Raw genomic sequence first — 14379 nt, forward strand, 5'->3', positions numbered from 1 at the left:
TATTTAACACACATAGCAGACATATCTTAAAACTAAATTTATGTTTTTAAATGAAGTTTTACTGTATTTTTTTCTCCTACTCCTTCCAAAACAGTTGGAGGGAATCTGAGTAGCAATCTCTAGAGTACTATATGAAAAAAAGTGCCTAAAGCTAAACCGATCGATCAAGATCAAACAAGAGGCTCTTTCTGAGCTACTGCCTTCTATCCAAGCTCAAAAATATATGAGGAGTGGAGGAGGGGAAAGACACTTCGAACAAAACTAAACCCTTCGTAAAGGGACTGCAAACAGTCAACTACACAACAAAGTAGTTCATTTGGTATTTACAATGAAATAACAGAATTTAGTAATTTATTTTTTTTAATGTTTACAGAAAATTCTATCTCCAATATGAACAGGCTTTGCTCTTCTTGTGAAGTTACAGGGTGTCTGAACAGTGTCAACTTTGGTTTACTCTGATTCACTACTACTTATCTTGACCTTTTAGTCATGACAAGTATAAGGTGGTAGATCTTTTTCTAGTCTTCATGCTTTTAGGTTGCTTTTTTCACAATACACAGTACTTTCTGAAGGAAATTTCAGAATATTTTGTGTAATTTAAATGGGTAAAATCCCCTTTATTTCTCTCTTCTGCTTTTGGTAAACTAGATTCTCTTTAAAACTGAAATAAGACAATCCAAAATATGTGATAATTGGATTTTAAACAGCCTTGCTCTCTTCGATCATCTCCTATCACAAAGATATAGGCAGATCTGAAAAGTAAGAGTGAGGTAATTATATTTTTTATTTGATAGAAAAAGTTCACTCAAGCAAACTCAGCGCAACAGGGAACACAATGAAAATACTATACCAGTAATATGTAGTTGTACAGGTGATTCTTAATGACTTCTCTTGGGTGACTCTTCCAAATATCTCAAAATTAGTGTTTTCAGTTAACAAGTTGTTTCAAGAATTTGGCTCAAGTGCAAATAATGAAACAAAAAGACTTTTGTAAGAAAGAAAACGGGCACAAAATTGAAAGAAATTTGGGAGAAGACAAAAAAGTAAAGTGATGCTTAATTTTAGGCTGGGGATTGGTAACCGAAAAACTAATTTTTTTTTAATTTAATTTTAATAAATGTTGATATTTAAATAAAATTATATCCCAATTGAGCTTGTATTTAAACGAAACTTGATAATAAATCCTTTCTTTGAAATACTACAATCTGCCTTGTTATAAGGCTGCGCTCTTGGGAAGCAGGAGGGCAAGCATAGAACAGGAGACATTCCTCAGACAAAAATCAAACTAAGCTTCTAGCAGTAATTACTAAGTAATAAGGAAAAATCAAATACTTATAAAGCATTTAAGTAATACAGGGAGCTACCGCCATCATCATCTTCAGGCTATTTTAGTCAATCAACCACAGGCATATCATCAAAATTAGGAGTTCCAGAAGTCAGTCAAAAGAGGTAGATGCTTCCTTGACAATGGTACACTGTTAGCATTAATACAGAAAGCATTCTATTACAAGATGTGTCACAGTCTTTCCTAAGACTTTCTTTTGCCAGTCTATAATTCTAACTAGTGAATTTCATGACATACTCAATTCCTAGAGAGTATGGCAATATCAGTAAGAGGGCTGATTTAGTACAGGTTTTAAAATAACACAAAACCAAATGTGGCTAGAAATGCTGAAAGGAATGAACTGTGAAGAGGTCAACTTACGCTACAAGTTAAATGTTACTGGTACATTCATTCTTTTTTACTACATGCGTACCATACATGTAGTTTGTATACTACACAAAACAAGCATACAGCAGAATTTTGTCATTTAGACAAGCTCTACTGGAACAGTAGTCTCCAACAATGTAAATATTTTCAAAATGCAAACATGTATTGGAAACTGAGTACTCTTACTGAAAAGTGCGCTTGACTATTTTGTGAAATTGCAAAGTATGTATTCTTTGAATTGCTAGTCAGCTATATACCAGCTGCACAAACTTACAGCAGACTGGAGCAAGGTGCCCTTTACAGACAATTTTAAAGTCACAATGTCTTTTGCATTTCTTCTTTTGTTTTAAGTGGCTGAATGAAAGTGCTCCTGGGGTGTAAAGAAATGGTACTGTGATTTGTTTAACTTTTTTTAAAGCTTGGTTTCTTAGGGTAATTAAATAATTTGAGATCATTGTATAGAATCATAGAATCATTTAGGTTGGAAAAGACCCTTAAGATCATCAAGTCCAACCGTAAACCTAACACTGTCAAGTCCACCACTAAACCATGTCCCTATCAGTTCTTTCTCTCTACACCCTTTAAACTACATTAGATGATGTTGACTGTTTTCTACCACATCTAACAGGAGAGATGTTTTAGTGATAAGTCTCAGTAACTTTCAAGAAGGAAAAACAAACAAAAACCCCAAACCCAACACTCAGATAGAAGACTGAGCCCAAACTAATGTTTCAATTAAGTAAAAGCAAGGTTTTTGCATCTCTCCATTCCCACAGACAGCAGCCAATCAGCACACTAACTCCAAACCCACAAAAGCACTTTTCTACCAGCTTGTATGGACAAGAAGTAAGAAACCCAAAGGAGCTGAAGACATCTCCTCTGTTTCAAACATTTAGCACAAACACTAACTAATGGGGTCAGTTAATCACTAGTCCCATTCTAGATCAACTGATGAAGAACTTTAAAATCTTAGACACTGTTCAGAAGTCAGCTCTGAATATGCTTCAGTGAACTTCCTGCACATCCTAGGCTGAATTTCAGAGTGCAAGAAATACACTCCAGGAACAGAAAAAATAAAAAGCCATTATAATGAATATATCTCTGGGGTGTTGTTGCGATCATCAAAAATACTTTAAAATACTGCGGATTTATATCCTAAGTTTTGATTGATATATGTTCAATGTGGTTATACAGAATAAAGGTGTGAAGCTGCAATTAAAAAAAATCAAATGTGCAATGCAACCATAGGGCATTGAGACTGTTTATCACTATTGAAAAAATAAATTTGAATATTTCTTACCTCAAACATCCACTCTTCTTCTTTATCTCCATCCAGAAGCATTTTTGTCTCCTTATACATCTTCCCTATTTCCAATTGCAATGGGGACACATTAAATTCAATTCTTTGCAAGTTAAAGCCAATTCCGACTCCAACAGCCTTTAAGAAGCTTTCCTTTAAGGCCTAAAACAGAATAAATGTATTTTATTCACACTGGCTGTTTTCAAACTGCTCTGTAAACATTACTTCTGAGCAGACACTGTAGACCAAATAAATTATACTACTGTAAATGTGAGGGGAGACGGATGCAATTATCAAGAGAAGAAGTTATCAGCGTTGTTAATACCTAGCCTAACTTGCTGCATTATAATGAACATGCAACTAGAATTATCAAGCGGCACATAGAGATATGAACCCTTTACCTTGTTCTGGGTGCATGTTTAAAACGAGTCATAAATCCTTCTAGAAATATCAGCTGTACTATGTTTCCCAAAGTTATTCTGACATTAAAAAAAAATCACTAAAATATAAAACCCATTAAAATATTATCTCCACATGAACATGTAACTATAAAAAGTATACAATTTTACCATAATGAAAATAATAACAAAATATATCAAAATAGAACGTGCAGGTTATAGCATTGCAGTCTTTAAATAGAAAAAAAAAGTATTACCCAGTGCCGATGAAACATATCCAGCTGCATCCATTCATTACTCATAGACTTGATTACACCCCACTCTGTTTCAGTAAACTGTCGCTTCATGATGCGAAAGAAATTTGGAATCGAGCTACTACCTATAAATTAGAAAGAGATATTTACAAAAAATTTAATAGACTAGTAATAATAAGCAAATGAATTACCTCAAGTTATTGCTCTAGAAAAAACTCACTCATAAGAAAAAAAAATTATGAACCAACTCTGCTCTACAATCTGAATTTATATAGCCTCGAAGCAGTGATGCTGATGACAGTTCAGGACACAGTATGAAAAAAACCCAACAACATTCCTATAGCAGAATTACTGCATTACAAATGTGAAATGAAAGTCAAACATATTACGTATTTTCAGCATTCTCTAAAAAGGAATGTATTTAACCAGTGCTGATTTTATATATAAAAAAATTATATTCAGCTATCAAAGTAGCATATACAGTCTTTGACATTTGGTGGCTTGATCTACTAACATTTTATAAAACAGCATGCTGTTTGTCAGAATTCATCAAGCTATTCTGCCTCCTGCCCTTGAATGCTGGGATACAAAATAAACACTTTTTAAAGCATATGTAGAAATCCAATCTCCCAAATTTATCACATGCATATTAAGTCTTTTGGATTTATCCTGCAAAAAAAATGGGGGTAGGGAGATGCCCATAATCACAGTAAGAAAGATATCAAGGAAGAAAACCCCACCAAACCTTCAAATCCTCAGATTAAATTTAAGCCTCCTCTCAAAATAAGCACAGTTGTGTAGCACTGCAGCAGCTCTTCAGGAGCTACACCACTTTTCTCCACTAGTCTGAATTTACACTGCAGAAGACACTACAGACTGTGTGGTTATATTGATCCATGGCATTTCTATAATACACTGGAAGCTAAGGACCTCATTACACGCTTGGCTAATCACCCGCAGCCTATATCATTAATCAGCATACCATGCAATCTGTCCAATAGGGCTTACAGCTGGCTAAACAGACAATGGCAGAAAGCAATCTATTTTCTTTAGTAGGGATAATAAAAATCTGGGTAGAGACAATTCCACATATCGAGACAAAGCTTTTCCATAGGTTATGCAATGTTCGTATTAAAAAGAAAATATTAGTTGTATTTAACCCAAAACATAGTCTCTCCTCCCAATGCCATACTACTTTTAAGAACCCATCAGTAAATAATTGCTTAACAAAGATGCGGATTCTAACCCTAGCTCTACCACTGATTCTGTGAGTGACTATGGGCAAGGAATGTCTCTACACTAATGTTCCCCATCTTAAACCAGGGATAAGAGTATTAACCCTTCTCTATAAAGTGGTTGTCTTCTACAGATATGTAAGCACTACTTAGAAACAGGTATTGGCAGCAGTAGTAATTGATCTGAATGAACTAATGTCACACTAAAGCACGCAATCAGGTTTTCTGACAATTGCCAGATCATATTGCAAAGTGTAATCTGACATGCTGTACACATCACACAAGACGTGGCAGTGACGTTTCAGAGAGACCCTCAATTACATTTATAGATTAAAGAGAAGAAAACATCTTAAGACAGAAATTTTGTTGACAGTTGCAGTAGTCAGCTAATGGAATGATCCAGAACAATCTAAGGACAGAACTAACTCTCCTCTCTGGAGAAAATGATGAAAATGATGAAAAAGAAAAGCAACCGCAATGTCAAGTATGTTTTGATGGATTACCAAGGCAAATGAAATATCCATCTACTTAGACAATCCAACTTCCCTGAAACAATGAAAAATAACAAAGGAATTTGTTCAACTTGGAAAAAGATTATTGTCTTTCATCTCCCTGAGTTTATATGGCCCGTTTTATGATCAAATAACTGTGTTAACATCTGCTCCAAACAATCCACTTATTTTTTTCTTTCTCTTCTTCCCTCAAACATTTAAGACAACAGTGGTGAGGCACCAGCCTCTTCAGGTGATTCAAACTACAAAACATTCAGGAATGCCTTGGTGTACCCTTCCTCCTCCATTACTTTCCGAGAGTTCTCCTGCTTTCAATAACCCAGGGCTATTCACACTACCAGAGAAGGCTATCCAAGACTATGCACACTATGCGACCTTCAGCACCTAGAGGTGTATGCTACCTCCTGCATTGTCAGTCCTTCCGCCATTCAAACCTTACCATGCATGGTAAATACACTCGATACTTAAATTGTTTAGTATACCAAGTGTATACCAAACCCATATGCTAACGCCTTTTCACTCCTTACTTACCCCTTTTTTGTCCTAGGTTTCTTCAACTGTTCTTGACGCTAATGTTCAAATTTACACAGCACTTTCCCCTCCATTCCAGCCATCCGTCACATCCCTCCTCTGAAAAGCTCAGGCACTGCTTTCTCCTAAACTGCCCCCCCTTCCCGTTTCATAGAATCATAGGATCATAGAATCGTTGAGGTTGGAAAAGACCTCTAAGATCATCGAGTCCAACCGTCAACCCAACACCACCATGCCCACTAAACCATGTCCCTAAGCGCCTCATCCTCTCGTCTTTTAAATACCTCCAGGGATGGGGACTCAACCACTTCCTGGGGCAGCCTGTTCCAATGTTTCACCACTCTTTCAGTAAAGAAATTTTTCCTCACGTCCAATCTAAACCTCCCCTGGCGCAACTTGAGGCCATTTCCTCTCGTCCTATCGCTTGTTACTTGGGAGAAGAGACCGACACCCACCTCGCTACAACCTCCTTTCAGGGAGTTGTAGAGAGCGATGAGGTCTCCCCTGAGCCTCCTTTTCTCCAGGCTAAACAACCCCAGTTCCCTCAGCCGCTCCTCATAAGACTTCTTCTCCAGACCCCTCACCAGCCTCGTTGCCCTTCTCTGGACACGCTCCAGCACCTCAACATCCTTCTTGTAGTGAGGGGCCCAAAACTGAACACAGTATTCGAGGTGCGGCCTCACCAGTGCTGAGTACAGGGGCACGATCGCTTCCCTACTCCTGCTGGCCACACTATTTCTGATACAGGCCAGGATGCCATTGGCCTTCTTGGCCGCCTGGGCACACTGCCGGCTCATGTTCAGCCGGCTGTCGACCAACACCCCCAGGTCCTTCTCTGCTGGGCAGCTTTCCAGCCACTCTTCCCCAAGCCTGTAGCGCTGCATGGGGTTGTTGTGGCCCAAGTGCAGAACCCGGCACTTGGCCTTGTTGAACCTCATACAATTGGTCTGGGCCCATCGATCCAGCCTGTCCAGGTCCCTCTGCAGAGCCTTCCTACCCTCGAGCAGATCAACACTCCCACCCAACTTGGTGTCGTTTCCTTCTTAATACAGCGCAGTTGCTTTGCTCTGAGGAATGGATCAGATTAGAGGAGCCAAGACTATTATTCTCCACAAATTACTAGCAGCACCACAGCCTGCCTAGTCCATTTCTCCATATTTGTTTGAATATCAGAGAAAGATAAGTTTCACAGAATCATGGAAAAATTTAGGCTGGAAAGGACCTCACGGCTCAGGTGTCCTATTCGCTGGGTAAAAAACTGGCTGGACGGCCGGGCCCAGAGAGTTGTGGTGAATGGAGTTCAATCCAGTTGGCGGCCGGTCACGAGTGGTGTCCCCCAGGGCTCAGTACTGGGGCCGGTCTTGTTCAATATCTTTATCAATGATCTGGATGAGTGGATCGATTGCACCCTCAGTAAGTTTGCAGACGACACCAGGTTGGGCGGGAGTGTTGATCTGCTCGAGGGTAGGAAGGCTCTGCAGAGGGACCTGGACAGGCTGGATCGATGGGCCAAGGCCAACTGTATGAGGTTCAACAAGGCCAAGTGCCGGGTCCTGCACTTCGGCCACAACAACCCCATGCAGCGCTACAGGCTTGGGGAAGAGTGGCTGGAAAGCTGCCTGGCGGAAAAGGACCTGGGGGTGTTGGTCAACAGCCGGCTGAATATGAGCCAGCAGTGTGCCCAGGTGGCCAAGAAGGGCAACATCATCCTGGCCTGTATCAGAAATAGTGTGGCCAGCAGGAGTAGGGAAGCGATCGTGCCCCTGTACTCAGCACTGGTGAGGCCGCACCTCGAATACTGTGTTCAGTTTTGGGCCCCTCACTACAAGAAGGATGTTGAGGTGCTGGAGCGTGTCCAGAGAAGGGCAACGAGGCTGGTGAGGGGTCTGGAGAACAAGTCTTATGAGGAGCGGCTGAGGGAACTGGGACTGTTTAGCCTGGAGAAAAGGAGGCTCAGGGGAGACCTCATCGCTCTCTACAACTACCTGAAAGGAGGTTGTAGCAAGGTGGGTGTCGGTCTCTTCTCCCAAGTAACAAGCGATAGGACGAGAGGAAATGGCCTCAAGTTGCGCCAGGGGAGGTTTAGATTGGACGTGAGGAAAAATTTCTTTACTGAAAGAGTGGTGAAACATTGGAACAGGCTGCCCCAGGAAGTGGTTGAGTCCCCATCCCTGGAGGTATTTAAAAGACGAGAGGATGAGGCGCTTAGGGACATGGTTTAGTGGGCATGGTGGTGTTGGGTTGACGGTTGGACTCGATGATCTTAGAGGTCTTTTCCAACCTTAATGATTCTATGATTCTATACTATGAGCTCTGGAGACCATCTGGTCCAATATTCTGTTGAAAACAGAGCCTTGTATTAGGTTACTCGTGGCCCTGTCAAGCAGAGTCTTTCACCCCTTCTCTGGGCAACTTATTCCAGTGTTTTACTGTTCTCATGGTAAAGAGTTGTTTTCTTTTATCCAGACAGAATTTCCCCTGAAGCAACCTAAGCCTGTTGCCTTTTGCCCTGTCCCTGTGCACCCTCATGAAGACAGCTACCTACATCTTCTCTACAGCTACCTTTCAGACAGACTGTGATTAGATTCCCCTCCTCAGATCCCTTCTTCAGGCTCAACAAACCCAGCTCCATCAACATTTCTACATAGGTCAAATTCCCCAACCCTCTAATCACCTTGGTGGCCCTTCACTAAACCTTCCGCAATGTTCCCATGTGTCTCATGACCTGGGGGATGAGGAGGGGACAAAACTAGAAGCAGTAGAAAGTCTTCTTTTAGATGTTACCTTTTCTGCTTTTACTTTGAGCAAAAAAGCCTCAAACATACTCACTACAATTTACAAAACTTTCTTTGAAAGAATGGGAACAAGTCCCATATAGCAACTATTCAGTGGGTTTTAAATTTGCATTTCTAAATTACCTCCAATTTGCATGCTGCTTCAGAAATAAACTCATCTATCAACAATTATACAAGCACTTGAACTTATTTCTGTGACCATTTCAATACATTAATTATCCAAGTTCTAGTTTCAAAATAATTATATTTCATTAAAAATACACCAAAAAGCTTTCATGCCAAATTATTCCAGTATGCATACTTTAGAGCTAACAGCTATTTCAGATACAGTTTTGGATTACACACGGTATAGTCTACAGATGACCATTTGAAGCACAGGGCAAGACAGGGTACCAGTTAATCACCTTTCAGTTGGGTTCTTCACTGAACAACTGAGCTTCCTATTCTGACGTTAACTTTCTAAGACCTTCTTAAGTATTTTTCCTCCTGTGTTTACTGCCTATATTTTTCTCTCAGGGAAGTTTAGGAAAAGTGCTAAACATTTTTGGTAATCTCAAAGCCTACTCTGTAAAGTTTAAGTGAATAAAGAAAAAATGTGCCCCAATATTTTAATGATCTTTGTGAAGCCACAATATTTCCTACAAGAAAAATACAAAGACCATGTAACAGAATACAAAAGAAACTGGAATGCAAGTTGGAACTCTGATAGGAAATAAAGGCAAGACAAAGAAGTATTTATGAGGGTTATCAACCTGACATATTAAATTATTCTTAAAAGTACTTTTAAAAATTTCAGAGGATCTTCCCCAAGACTTGCAAAGTATTCACCACAAAACTGACATAATATGATAAACATTCTCATAAACGTAGTCAGGTTTTCGTTTTACCTTCAGACTTTTGTTAACTAACTAAAAATGTGAACTTAGTATCTGCACTTCACTGTGCAGTGTTTTCTTCTTCTCTACAAGATGATACCAATCCTCTAAGAGAAATTTGGCTGCAGTGTACATGTATGTATTTATGCAGGTGGAATTCTGGTACATAAATGCTCTAAAATCCTTAATGCAGAAAAATACTAAAGTTTGTATAAGAGCAAATTCTAAGAAAATTCTCTAATAAAGATCTATAAATGGGAGAAGCATGATAAAAATGAACTGACAGTAAAAAACTGAAAAACACATTCTCTGAAGGAACAAATGCTTTTATTGTAATGCACACATATAATACAAATACTTCCAGGAATACTTTCTGTCTTTACATTTTCAGTGAACAATGATAAGGCCAGACACTCATTGAAACTTGTGTAATTGTACTACTAGTTCTTATTTAACTTGCAGCAGTAAAGAAAAAGGATTCCTTTAAGATATGCCTATGCAGGTTGTGGAAAACTGCACATCTGATTCCTCTGTGCTTCTAAACATCCATACACTAACAAGCTCCAGAGCAGACACCACACAGATAGCTTCATACAGTACTGAGCCCTTGCTAATGCAATCCAGCACTGCTTTCCCAGTGTTCAGGGTTATTCAAAAAAGCACTTAAACGTTGAGCTGAAAAATTAGCTGGGGATACAACTATGTGGAAAAATTTAATTGAAATGCTCAAAACTGCATTTCAAATATTCCTTCTTGTAAGTCATATTTACAGCATCTGAAGAATCAGAATTTAGATTCTGATTCCAATAAATCCAATATACTTACAGTAATCTTGTCCATCTCAGTGGTAAAGTGAGATTCCTGTAACACAATGTGTGCACTTCAGAAAAAATATTTATGTATGTAAATTACTTATTTAAATCAGTGAGCATTAGGAAATTGCACAATATTTATCTGATTGGTCAAGCATCTAACTAGGTGGGGGTTCATCACTGAAATGGAATAAATTCAATTTTGTGATTTTAGTAATACATGAGAGATAAGACATGTTTTCATATGAGATTTGAAAAATAAGTGGAGTTGGAAGCAGAACAGGAAGCTTGTTCCACAGATGGCTTATGATTAATGGGAAAAGATACATATCCACATCAACTATTAAAACTCTTTGAAAGAACAGCCACTCACCTTTCGCTGGTTTTCTCTAAGAGAAGAAAAATTGTGATAGGAGCAGATCTATGAAAATACTGGATAAAAGGTTTAAAAAAAAAAAAGAGAAATGAGAAAAATGCTGGTTTAGATTCTATAGGGAATTGAGAAAGTGCATTTCAGCAGACAGAAAAACTGAGCCAATGGCACAAAAGTTATTAACATGACAAGAGTGTGGGATGGTAGGGATGATATTTTTGAGTTAAACATGAAACCAAACTTGCCTGGGTAGAAGCGATTAATGAAAATAAGCCCCACTGTGACTAAGAGTTTTCTTGTTTTGAAATTGAATGTATTGATTACTGTAAGTATTCTGTCAAAAATCTAACATATCTCTTTTCACAATTACCCTCTATTAATACCTTAAAAATAAGATTTTTATTTAGTATAGAAGCCTAATCATAAAAATGTTATTGATAAGAGTTTTTTTCTTTTCAGAAATGTATATATCTGTTCGGTCATCAACAAAATAACTTCACTATAAACCTTATGAAATTAAGTTAACAGCTACAAATTTTGAATGTGGTAATTCCTGGCAATATAAACTTTAAAACTATTTCCAATGCTTTGTATAGATACTTCTTAGTCACCTATGCCACTTAATTTCCTAACTTACAGTTAATATACTGTTCAAAATTTATATAGCTTCTGTTCAAGAGAAACTGGGAAACAAACTTTAATTCTTTTTAATACTGAGCAGAATTATATTGCCCCTTCTCTCTTATTTGAAAATAGATTTTCATTCGTATGTTTTTATAGTTCACTCATTTTCTCACCTTTACACAAACTGTTGCACATTCTTTCTTTTTGCATTTGTTCATAATAACTAAAATTCTGACAGCATTTCTCTAGTCTACTTTAAACTCCACACTTGAAAAATTTGTTACAGAGCATGACAACCTCTAAATATTGGAAGCAGTTTTGGTTTTCACATTGGATCATCTTGCTGAAAAGCAAGAGAGTCAACTAGAAAACTCTAATAAATAGCTTCTTTTCATAATATCCAATTAACTGACAATTTGTCCCAGTATCTGATTGCCTAACAAATACAAACCTGTATGTTCATTTGCATTAGAACAACACTGACTGGATGTTTTAGCTATTCAATGTCCTAGCTTTAAAAGTCCTTTTTCCCTAGAATATGTAGAGCTCTGCCTCCTTCCCATAACACTCATTAACCTCCTTCTTAGGGAAGAGTAGCCAACAGAGGAAAGGCATCCAGCAAATCTCTGACCAGTTCCTCCAGTTGGTGTCTAAATTAGTTTGATATTCACAAGAGAAGCTAGAGGTTTTATCCTTGAGACCAAGATATATTTTAATTGTTTTTTCTTTAATTTACAGACACTTAAACCTCACACCCGTATCACATCATAAGGCAGATTTGAAACCAGAACAGTTCACAGAACAAGTTAAATGTAAAATTAACACAGCTGTGAAGGCAATCAATTTCTTATCTACATAGAGCTATTATTCCCTGCTAATAAACTTTAAAGCACATTAGATCCTTAAAAATATAATCTGAATAATCTCAAAAATTGTCTTCTATGCATTTAAAAAAAAAAATCTAAACCAAAAGTTAAATTTCTTCATTAAATTAAAAAGACACAATACCCTGGAAATTTCAGGAAGAGTGAGAAGAAATAGTGAGTGGTACTGGAAAAGAGTACAATATTAAACCTGGAAAGTAAACATGCTATATACAGATAAGTGTGCATATACGTATGTGTGCTTATGTGTGTGCATTTTCGATTTTTTTGCACAAACTATATACATTGAAATATATAATGCCATCTTTTCTACTGCAATGACAACCGGGTATTTTAATAATTTTTTGTAAAGACTAGGCCCAAAATCTGCTTTGCATTTTCCCTGTAAAACAGCAAAACCTCAGACCAGATACAAAAGATTGATTTTAAAAAGACGGAGGAGTGCAGAATAAGAAAACCTACTATATTCCCTAGTGCTATTTGAGAAAATGCTTTAGAAATAATAGATAAATGCAGGGTAATTTTTCCCCATTTTTCCACCTGATAAAAAAGCCAAACAAGCTGCATTTGTAGGAAGATAAAAGACAATCAGAATTAAGATCCATGCAAATTATGACGCTATTATTAGCAAAGATTACTATCCATAGAGCTAATACAGAAGCCTTCAAACTGGTATTTTGTTTACACTGTTACAAACATCAGGTCAATCATAAATCAGCTTTGCTAATACAATCTACACTTAACAACGGTAGTAACTGTCCTGTTGTACCTGAAGTTACTAAAACCATGACATGCCTTCTCTAAAATAATGAGAAGAGTAGATGACTGACCTTCCTCACTTCAGTTTTTAACCACTTTTAGAGTCTTCAAATTGTTTTAGTCAGATACAAACTAACTAGCTTATATTGCGGTCTATATCCAAAACTATGGAAACTAAAAGCTACTACTGCCAGCTCATTGATCAACTAATCCCCTGAAAAAAAACAAACCAAACAAACAAAACAACCAAACCCTAGAATGCTAACAGACTCCTAACTGCCTTGAGCTGCATGAAAGGAACAGGTCGGTGATCAAGAACTAGTGTCTAACCAATACATATCAATTTACTTTCAGATGGCAAACAGGCCTAGTGACAATGTGAAACGTACTACCCAGCAAAATGAGAGACTGAAGTATGAACAGATCAATCTACTTAATAAAGTGAAACACAGGCTAGCTATAAATCCTGCAAACTAACAAACTATAGGATGAATAAGTTGTGAGTCCTGGACTCTTGGGCTGACAGTCCTTTTGCTGTAGGACACAAGCCATATTTGATCATGTTTTACTATCTCTAAAGGAAACCAAAGTAAACTGATACAGAGAAAACATTTCTTCTGCAACGATGCCCAAGTCCTAATTGTTTATTAATATCAACTAACCCGTGTACAGCTGTTTAGAAACTGACAACACAGGACAAATAATTAGCTAGATAAATTACTAACTTAGAAGAACCAGATAGAAAATTAACAAAGCATGTTTTTTAACTCTATTAGCTCACACAGCTTTAGTGTGAATTGGAAATTGGATTTGCGTTCTGTGACCTCTCCGCTTCCTGCCATTATCCTGCAATTCTCCCAGTGATATATATGTTAAACATCCATTCTCATCATGTAACTACTGATGATACGTTTTATCTTGGTGTACCTCAGAGAAGCAGCATTAACTTTAGAATGTCAGAAAATTTGAGGTTGCCTCCTTTGAATTACTCAACATTTCCCAGATTGTAAAAATGGAAAAGTCATAAAAAGACTGACATAATTTGATGTTTCATATTTTCTCTGCAGTTAGGATTGTTAAGTCTTTGTAATATTAGAGAAACTGCTAATGTTTCCATTACATTACTATGACTGGGTCTAACAGCAGTGATGAATATTTAAGCAAGGGGCCCTGATAGTCAATGTTAAACAAAAGAAAGTAAAGAATCGTAATGGATTAGATAGCTCTACCTCCACAACTGCACTGGAGAAATAGCAATTTTGACACAGGTATGGCTCAGATTAAAAAAAACTGAAGAAAACTCACAAGCTATTGAC

At 37.6% G+C, this 14379-nt stretch overlaps 1 protein-coding gene across 3 annotated transcripts in view; it reads right to left on the minus strand.

Moving 5' to 3' along the window:
- Window positions 1-14379, minus strand: part of AASDHPPT (aminoadipate-semialdehyde dehydrogenase-phosphopantetheinyl transferase) — a 41282-nt gene that overhangs the window by 14672 nt on the left and 12231 nt on the right. For all 3 annotated transcript variants that reach the window (XM_076328208.1, XM_076328206.1, XM_076328207.1), the window contains exons 3-4: window positions 3667-3788; window positions 3012-3173 (exon numbers count right to left, since the gene is read on the minus strand). In XM_076328208.1, the coding sequence (XP_076184323.1) occupies window positions 3012-3173; window positions 3667-3788 (284 nt within the window). The remainder of the gene's footprint in view (window positions 1-3011; window positions 3174-3666; window positions 3789-14379) is intronic.

Source organism: Aptenodytes patagonicus, chromosome 1, assembly GCF_965638725.1.
Source record: "Aptenodytes patagonicus chromosome 1, bAptPat1.pri.cur, whole genome shotgun sequence".
NCBI lineage: Eukaryota > Metazoa > Chordata > Aves > Sphenisciformes > Spheniscidae > Aptenodytes > Aptenodytes patagonicus.